This window comes from Teleopsis dalmanni, chromosome 1 (assembly GCF_002237135.1).
Source record: "Teleopsis dalmanni isolate 2A chromosome 1, ASM223713v2, whole genome shotgun sequence".
Lineage (NCBI taxonomy): Eukaryota > Metazoa > Arthropoda > Insecta > Diptera > Diopsidae > Teleopsis > Teleopsis dalmanni.
In genome coordinates, this window is record NC_051846.1 from 50,569,915 (window position 1) to 50,580,390 (window position 10,476).

The 10,476-nt window shown below is 27.2% G+C and overlaps 2 protein-coding genes across 3 annotated transcripts in view; both read right to left on the reverse strand.

Moving 5' to 3' along the window:
• Positions 1 to 10,476, reverse strand: part of LOC119668416 (heparan sulfate 2-O-sulfotransferase pipe) — a 42,327-nt gene that overhangs the window by 10,235 nt on the left and 21,616 nt on the right. The gene's annotated exons all lie outside the window — the stretch shown is intronic.
• On the reverse strand, positions 78 to 10,359 carry LOC119673254. Its single transcript, XM_038084508.1, has 11 exons — positions 10,324 to 10,359; positions 9,676 to 10,232; positions 9,503 to 9,602; positions 7,482 to 8,038; positions 7,218 to 7,372; positions 5,524 to 6,076; positions 4,041 to 4,195; positions 3,832 to 3,974; positions 1,295 to 1,854; positions 1,075 to 1,229; positions 78 to 301 (listed from the first exon to the last, which is right to left on the reverse strand). Exons 1-11 carry the CDS (start codon positions 10,357 to 10,359, stop codon positions 78 to 80), a joined length of 3,195 nt encoding a protein of 1,064 aa, XP_037940436.1.

The window sequence follows — 10,476 nt, forward strand, 5'->3', positions numbered from 1 at the left end:
TAAATTGTTGTATATATAATTAAATAGAAATTTATTTTTTATATAATATAGAAAACTTAAAATAAATAATAGTATGGTTAGCGTTTAACAGCTCTCGCTATGTTATTAAATTCTCCCAAAGTTTTGTCAGCTTTCATAAGATCATCAAGTCTTAACGCTAAATATTGTTTATGCAATCTTTGCCGACAGAATTGATAAAATTCAATTTCACGCGTGAAATTTTTACGTACAAGATCTTTAATGTGCTCACTAATTATTGGCTTCATTGGATTACTGTTTTGTATATCATTATTCAGTCCGGCTGTATTAAAAATGGTTGATATTCAATAAGTTTTAAATATAATTTTTAGGAAAAATATTTTTTTATAACTTTACAATTTCAAAGGTACTAGTATGTGTTTCTAATAAACAAAGAAGTTTTATATACAATTTTTTATAAAGCCTGTATTTGTCAGGAACTAATCTAATATTTCTATTTTTCGTTCATTCACGCATGAGGTCTGGACATTTACATTAATAGAGCTGAAGCCCTCTATTAAAGAATATTATTAGATGTATTAAAAGCTTGAAATTGATCAGGTTAGTTTAAACGATTTTCTCCAGAAATAGCAAAATGTATCTCAATAAAAGGGGGAGTACCATTGCTTCTTGTAATGCTAATAATAATAATACTTAAAATAGTAATAATATTAGTATTTACAGACAGACAATTTAATGTAAATTTATATGAATTTTTATTTATAATTTTTTTTATGAAATGCGGAGAGGATCGCAATTTGTGTCAATCGTACGATAATTGTATAAATATGAACTGTTCATACATTTGTATGAAATGTTCTTTTTCTTACCCATTAAAAAGGCAATTTACGACATTTGAAAATATTTAGTTATTTTCAAAAAATTATATTACGTTTGTAAAAATAAGTTGTACTAAATATTTTGTATGTTTGCATATAAAACTGTATGTACGAATATTAAGAAAAATGTTTCCTTGTCATATTTTTAAACACATACTGCACATTTAATATATATATAAATATTTTTCCACTTTTGAAAGAATCTGCATTTGCTTACAATAATACATTTTTGTGGCTCCCTTAAAATAATGAGGAATATAGTTTTCCAAGACAGTTAATGTAATATTAGTGTCTTCCCACGTACCAACAACTGCATACTCTTTTTCAACATTTCGCTTAGCAATTTCTAGAGGTATTTGACTATTGAAGGGCCTAATTGGAAAAAATTTATTATTTTCTATATGTCCTCATCAAAACTTGAATGACTTTACACTCACATGCATTTACGTTCGTTATGACCACAAAAGAATAATGTTTGACGTCTATGATCGCCAACACGTTCTAAAAATGAACCTTCGATAAAAGTACAAACTTTTTCACCACTCATTACACATTGATCGAATTCGGTATTAACCCATTGTGCATTTGGCATTGGTCTGTTATTTTTACGTCTATTTGGTACAAAAATCCAAGGTGCTCTTATATAATAGTACCAACTAATAACACGTTCCACTGGATCACGTACCATATTTATGTATATTGGGCGAGGTTTATCATACTTGGTAAAATTCAAGTAATTTACATGGCTAACAAAGATATTACCATCTTCTATATTTTCTACATTATCAATAAAATCACTTTCTTCATATTCATCTAATAATGGCCGTATACCAGCCTGTTGCGGATCAACGTCCACGTCAAAATTGTGAACTTTACCAAGATTACGCATTAATTCAATCAATTGAACGCTACCAGTTTTTGGGACGCGGTTAAAAAGTACAACATTGATGTCTGCTCTTTTAGTATTGTTTAAATCATCAGCATTTAAATAATATATCTATAAGGCGGAAGTGAAATTTGAAATTCAAAACATTATCAATTAAAGATTAATTCTATACTTTTAAGTAGACCAAGTACAAATTATACAATATGCAGTAAGCAAAAGTTAATAAGAAAATTGGAAATGGCATCAAATAATGAGTTATGTTATTAGACAATTTTTAAACAATATATTGGTAAAACGTAATAAATAGTTTGCTAAGTTAGTTAAGGAAAAGTTGAAAATCTAGTTACTCTGAAAATAATATCTTAAAGTTAGGAAGGAATACTACTACAATAAAGATCATTGATAGTAAATATTAGCGGCACCTAGTCTGCTGATATTAGATAGATACTTGATAAAGGGAGAACATGGAATACTTAAGCACTTTCTAGAGGAACAAAAACTATAAGTGATATTTTTCTTATCTTTCGTCTGACCTACAAGTATCATAATAATCGATGAAATTAGCGCTTAATTAGTTGCGGATGATATTATTAAAGTGTACTGTATTAAAAATCGGTTAACTGGGATTAAAACATTATTCACATCTATTGAAATTAATGTCATGCAAAGAGGATATCATTATCATTATCATTCTGTATCCTTTTGAGTACCTTTTTACTCGGGATGATATTTTTATAACAAGTATTTAAATATTAGCTGTTTTGATTTTAATGACAGATCGAAATGACAGATCGAAATGTCTTCAAAATTGCATCAGAACTCTATGTCCTTTCAGATAACATTTGTATAAAAACAACTAGTTTAATATATATGAAGAAATTTTCCATACTTGAGCGTTATAGTTCAACACCAAATAAATCAATAGAGTTCAGGCATCTAAACTGCTATTTAGTTATGTAGATGTATTCGTAAATGTAATACGATGGTGATCTGTTGTTTTTAAAACAAAGTAATAAAATAAAGAATTTATGTTCATGGTAAGTTCGTAGTATCAACTAATACAGCACTCTAGTGAACACTTTCTATAATACATTAATACGGCTGTTTTAGTTCATATATTACTAACTAACTAATAACTAATCCATATGACCTCACTAGGCGCTGTCAGAAGAATTGTACGTCTATTAAAGTTTTGCTTTACCACAATTGAAATACTAATTAGACATAAAAGTTGCTAGTTACATCGTTAGGAAGAATATATTATAAGAAGAGATAATTTCATATAAAGACACAAAAAGATATACCGAGGATCTTCAAATTGCTATACTACATTCGAATCAATTTTCGCATGTATTTTACTTGATTTTGCCAGTACTTTCATTTATTATATAGTATATTTTAATAAAGAGGTATATTCACGGTCTTGAGTAAGTATTACAGTTATTGACTAATATAGTAACAGTACAAAGTGGCAATATATTTCCTCGAAGTGTTATTTGCAGTTTTTTATCGCTTTACACTGCACAATGTTACTGGGTTCCCGCGCTCGTTACTCATGATCGTAAATACCACTTTTACATATGTACAATTATTATGTAAACTAAGTTGAGCATTTTATACTTTTGCAATTGGAGCAATTAATATGAATACAATTTAGTGAAACAGTTCATATGCATTGTTTCTTTTAAAATGCATGACGTAACTATATTTAAAAATCATACTTCAGATTTTTATTGTTTTTTGCCTATTTGAATATATTTGAGTTATTTGAAAGAAATATTTAATTAATTAAAATATAAATGACTTAATTTAAATGGTTTTTATGTATAGGAAAACATGTTGTATTTAAGATCTGATACATTATTTTATTGCTTCATTTTTATTTCACAAATATTCTTAAAACATAAATTGTACGTATATATATTTATAAATTAAATAAATAATTTTAAAACTTAATGCTAAAAAATTCATTGTGCAGGTAAATTGTAATAAATATAAACTTATATATATTTTAATATGTTATATATTTTTAAATTCACATTTATATGTTTAATTAAACATATTCAACATTTCTTCTTTTTTAATTGCAATATATTGTTTGTAAAGTCGTTGTTTACAAAAATTATAAAGTTCTATTTCAAAAGCAAATTGTACTTTTAATTTAGCTTCAACGTCGGGATCCAGTTCATTTGAATGTGGTGTTGCGTTTTTATGAAATTTCTCCACATCACCTAATGGTATTGTTCATACATTGGTCAATAAAAAATAAATAATATATATTTAAAATATAAACATACTGTAAAACAATTTAGTAGCACCACGGAAAAATCTCGGTATATAATGTTCCAAAACAGTTAATGTTATGTTAGTATCCTCCCATGATCCAACAACTGCATATTCCTGTTCGATATTTCGTTTGGCAATTTGCATAGCGGTGTGTGAATTAAATTCCCTATAAAAATTATGCGTGACGGTATATAGACTTGCTATTTTTATTTATATTGAATTTATATATCTATCTAATTTACTTTGGTTTTGGATCGCCAACTTACTTTACTTACTTGCAAATTTTAGCATTACCACAGAAATGCATGGCGAAACGTCGCCAATCAGCATTATAGGGATTTTTTGAATCAAAAATGCATTCTTTGATTTTGGATTGCTTGACACAATCATTGAAACTTATATCAAAGTATTCTTTCTCTTTTAGTGTTGCATTATTATTTTTAACATAATACCCATATACTGCTGGATGTCGTATATAATAATAAGCGCTAACAACTTTGTCAATAGGGTGACGTGCAAGATTTATATAAATTGGTTTTGGTAAGTTAAAAGTTGTAAAATTAATCCAATTGATATGTTCAACATACGAAACACCAGCACCAAGTTCACTAATTTCTTCAGCAACAAGTTTTTGTTCTTCAGGACTTTGCAAGATTGGTGCTATAGCGTAAGGTGCATTACGGTGTGGTATAAATTTATTATATATTGACAAAGTAATTATCAGTTGTGATAATGACTGAGACCCAACCTTTTCAAGACGATTGAAAAAAAGTACTTCCTGTTCAGCTTTGACAGTATTATTAAGTTGAATTGGTTTGATTGTATAAATCTTGAATTAAGAAGTAATTTTATTTTTTTTAATTTTTTTAGAAAATTTTATATTGTATGCATCAGTTACAGAACTGATTTTATTAATGATGATTACAATGATTTGCTGTATCATTTAAATGTATATACTTCTTTTTGTAATTCTTTAGCTCATATATTATTAATATTGCCATAGTACAGATTAATATAAATAGTTCGTTATATTATTCGTTCCAATAATGTAAATGATTAATGAGGGAAAATACGGGTATATGGAAATTTAATTATTAATACTGAAGCTTGATCCAGAAAGAAAGAAAAACTTTAATTTTACCACAAAGCAGCAGAATTAAAGTTTGAGTTAAACATATTTAACATACTAAAATAGTGCATCATGTCAGCGTTTAGTGTCTAGCAGTCTAATTACTGAAGTTTGATCCAGAAAACAGGAAATCTTTAATTTTAATTTTGTCACAAAGCAACTAAATTAAAACTTTTGTTAAATATATTTAAAAGCTTAAAATAATTAATCGTGTCGACTTGTAATGTTATCTAATCTAACAGATTTAGAGCTTAATATATTTCAGAAATTTTTGTAAACTCAAAATTTACGCGTTTAAGAATAAAACCCCATTTATAACATTCGTTATTAATAATACTTTTAAATTTCCAATTTTTCATACGTACTCGCATACAGGTAAATTTCCACAGAAATGTAATGTAAATCTTCGCCAATCTTGATTGTATGGATTGGTTGCATCAAATACACATTCCGGATAGTTCTCTTTTCGTACACAGTCGTTAAATGATATATCAAAATAAACTTTTCGCTGTTTTGGTTTGTTTGGATTTCTTTGGAAATAATTTAAATAAATAAATGGATGCCGCACATAATAATAAGCGCTCATCACTTTTTCTATGGGATGACGCACTAGATTCATATAGATAGGTTTCGCTAAATCATGTTCTGTGAAGTTAATCCAATTTGCGTGTTCTACATAGGAACTAGCCTCATCAATGGAGCTAAGCTCCACAGCTAAAGCTTTTTCTTCTGCCAAAGTTTCGGTTATTTTTTTAGTGGCTACTGGCGCATTACGATGTGGTGTAAAATTGTTTATTCGTGACAATGCAATAAGAAGCGTACTCATTGATTGACTACCCACTTTTTCCATACGATTAAAAAATAATAACTCCTTTTGTGCATATACTGTATTGTTCAGGGCCATTTTGTCCAAATAATCTAACTTTTAAAATTTACACATTATTTTTTTATTCGATATAATTAGAAAACACATAATAATGAATAGGACAACTTTACATGCAAGCATATCAAATACGTTTTTTTTTTTTGAAAATGAGGAAATACCGTTCCATATAAAGTTTTGAAAATATATCACTAGAAAAATTTTTTTGTTAGTAAAAAAAATTAAAAATATTTGAAACATTACTATATATAATTTTTTAAAACAGAATTTGTTTAAATATGCTCCGCGACGAACTTAGTGATCCCCAATAATACTCACAGTATTCTGCGAAAAGATTGACGTCTTAATTGAATTATAATTGCCAAATGTATATTAGCGTAAATATGCATAACGTTGCAGGATTTAAGTTTATTTCGATATTTTCTATAACGTATGAAGTTATTCCTGAAAGATCGTTCGATCTATTATATATGTGTGTATGTACATATGTATGCAAAACAAATTGCATAGAAGCAAAAATGAAATAAAAAATATAACATTTGTTGTAGCGAAAAGTGATTTAACAGAAGTTTTTAATTTTAAATAAGTTTGTGCTGAATTTACAATTGCAAATATGCTCTGCGACAATTCATTCGTTGATTGCATCGATTATAGAATGCATGTTTGATATAACTATAATATATATGTATGTGCATATAATAGAATGCATATATTTTTTAAGAAATAATTTATATTTAAGTAATTTCCTTGGTAAGACTGTACCATAAATAAATGAATGCAACATAAATATTTGTATTTATGAATCAATATTAATTAAATATAATGTACAAAAGACAATTTAATTCTTATTCGCCTACATTCGAAATCAAATTGTCAAATAAAGAAGCAGAAAAATATTTCCTAAGTATGTAAGATAAATAAATAATTGTTTTCTATTTTAAGAAATTCAAATTCTATTTTTAATAGCAAAATATTGTTTATAAAGCCTTTGTTTACAGAAATTGTAAAATTCATATTCTATAGTAAAGTTTTGTTTAATTAGGTTTTTGATTTTTTTAGAAATTTTTGGTTTCCAGGGATTATCATTTCTATTCTCTCCAGATAACCCCCTACTCGGATCTAGAAAAAGTTTATATATAATAATAACAGCAAAATTCTGTGTTAAACAATTTTTACCATAATATAATGCTTTGGCACCTCTAAAATATTTTGGTATATAGTGTTCTAAAACGGCTAGTGTTATATTCAAGTCTTCCCATGAACCCACAACTGCATAGTCGCGTTCAACATTTGTTATAGCCAACTCTAATGCACCTTTTGTGTTAAATGGTCTGCGAATAAAATTTCTCTGTCATTTAATATATGTATAATATATTAAATATAAGAATTTAATATAATAATTTGATTTAATATATGTATAATATATTAAGAAATATTTACTCGCAATCTGGTTCATGTCCACAAAAAAATAATGTTTGTCTTTTATGATCATTTGTTTGTCCCTTAAATCCTGAACCTGGTATATATATACATTCGGGATCATTATTTAAAACACATTCTTCAAAACTTTTCTTATACCACGCTGGTTTTTGAAATTTCTTTATTATCTTATACATTTGAACAGCATTCCAAGGTGTACGTTTGTAGTAAAACCAACTAATGATACGCTCTACTGGATCTCGTATTAAATTTATGTATATTGGGTTTGTCAAACCAAACTTTCGAAAATTTATATAATTAACATGCATAGCATAGGCGTGAGATTCGCCCAAATCATATAAACGATATGTCAATTCCTGTAGTTCATCTTTGTCCATTCGTGATAATACTGGAGTTGAAAAAGACGAACGACTGACCGTAAATCCGTTTCTATGTTTCAAGCGATGTAGCAGCTCTATTAACTGTTCACTGCCAACTTTCGGTATCCGATTAAAGAACAGCAGATCTCTTTTTGCAAATTTCGTATTATTTAGCATATTAGCATTGATTAATTGAAGCTGCACGAAAAGTTGTTTGATATTTTATGTTTCAATAACTCAAAGACACAAAAATGTAGGACACTGTATTATGAATGCTATGCTCAAAAACAATTGTGGAGTTTGAAAATAGAAAGTAAACAGATACACAATACAAACAAAAAACATGTTCGTTTAATTACCAATACAATATGTTAGTACATAATTTTTAATAAATTTTTTTTTACTATATAATAATTTATTTCTATATATAATTCCGTTGTTTTCACAAATATTTAATTTCATACATTTCTTTGAATTAGCACAGTAAATTTTTATTACACTACTTGCTAGTGTTTTGCAATGGATTGCCTGAAATATTTTTACAGCTTAACAATGACATTTGAATTTTTTTTTATTTTATTGCTTTACTGGAACATTTACTATTAAAGAAACAGAAATTTAAAATGTTTTAAATTAATTTTTAAGCTGTCTAGAGCAATCAACTCATATATTTTTCTTTAAAAAACCCTAAAATATATTCATTTAATGGTTTAGCAATTAAAATTTGTTGACAACTGACTACAATTTCAATAAGTTGTGATTTATAAGCATGTTCTAATTAAAAAACACGACAATTGGTTTGGTTTTTACTTTTTGAGAAATCGGAAAAATACAACAAAAGTATTAACATTGGAAAAACGGCAGTTTTATGCAGCTTTGGCTTGATCGGTTAATAAATGCGATAGTCAATTGCTTTAAATTTGAAAGGTTCAGAGTACTAAACTCTGCATTCGTGGTAAAAAAATAATAATTGACTTTGAAAAATTTAATTTATTCTAAATTTTTTTTGATGCTTCAAATTTACTTCTATATTTAATTTCAGAATTTTTTTTGAAGTTTAGAATATTTCTTGTTAAAGATATTTCAATGTCATAAGCTGATATTGCTTAGGTAGTAATATCTCTAGTATTGCTTTCCCAGATTAGGTCAACATCAGTCAGTTATACTGACTGACTTCTTCTTGATATTATAGCCTTGAGGGTTAATTCAAACATTTTAATCAAATATTATACTCTGGTAGAAAAAGACATTACTGAAGTTGAATTCAATTATATTTGTTCTAATTTGCTTAAAATAATCAAGAAAATAACATAGTTTTATATTAAAACAGTATATTATACATGACATCTACAATAAATATAAATTGAAATTTTATGTCATTATACATTTTGCAAAGCTAAATATTGTTTATATAAACGTTGTTTACAGAAATAGTAAAATTCGTATTCATTTGTAAAATTTTTTCGTATTATATCTTTTATTTTCCCACTAATTTTTGGTTTCCAAGGATTTGTATTTTGTGGTTCTTTGGCTAATGCATCTTCACCATCTAATTTGAAATATTTGTCATTAGATTTAAGCAATAAACATTTTTACTTTTCATTTACCAAAATAAATTTTCGTGGCGTTTTTAAAAAAACGTGGTATATAGTTTTCTAATACATTTAAAGTTATATTAACATCCTCCCAGGAGCCTACAACTGCATAATCGCGTTCAACATTTGTTTTTGCTAATTGTAAAGCTCCAATGGAGTTAAATGGTCTGAAACAAGCATATCTCATTATTCAAGTAAATTTAAAAAAAAATAAATAAAATGTTTATACTGAATACATACTCGCAAACAATGTCATGACCACAGAAGAATAATGTCTGTCTTTTATGATCAACTATTTGATTCTTAAACCCGGATTCTGGCACATATTGACACTCCTTATCATTACTTAGAACACAGTCTTCAAAATTTTTTTGATACCATTTACTTTCATGAAATTTATTTGAAAGTTTATACATATCAACGACTGTCCAAGGTGTACGTCTATAGTAGAACCAACTAATAACACGTTCTACTGGGTCACGAACCATATTAATATAAATTGGTTGTGGAAGATCAAATTGTCTAAAATTTATGTAGTTAACATGCATTGAGTATGCTGATGATTCACCCATATCAACAATTTCACTTGCTAATGCTTCTTGGCGGTAGTCACTTAAACGATTATTGATTGGTTCTGCAAATAATGCGCGATCCGTGTCAAAATTGTTGATTTCACTTAGACGATGAATTAATTCAATTAACTGTTCACTACCGACCTTTGGTACCCGATTAAAGAAGAGGAAGTCGTATTGGGAAAACTTAGTATTATTTAGCATATGCGGATGTAAATTGTCCAACTGATAAAGAAAATGATTTTTTTATTTAAAGGTCAAAGTTTTAGATAAAAATCTTTTGCTGATGCTATTTGTATACAAGCAGACTACTAACTGTTAAGAAAGCTACACAAGCAACTAACGTATTCATTTTTGAAATAAGTTAAAATAAAATATTTTAAAATAGTTTAAGATTATTTCTTATTTCAAAACTTGTAAAGAAACTAAGAAAAATTAGGAAAATGTTATTAGTATTGAAAAAATTTGA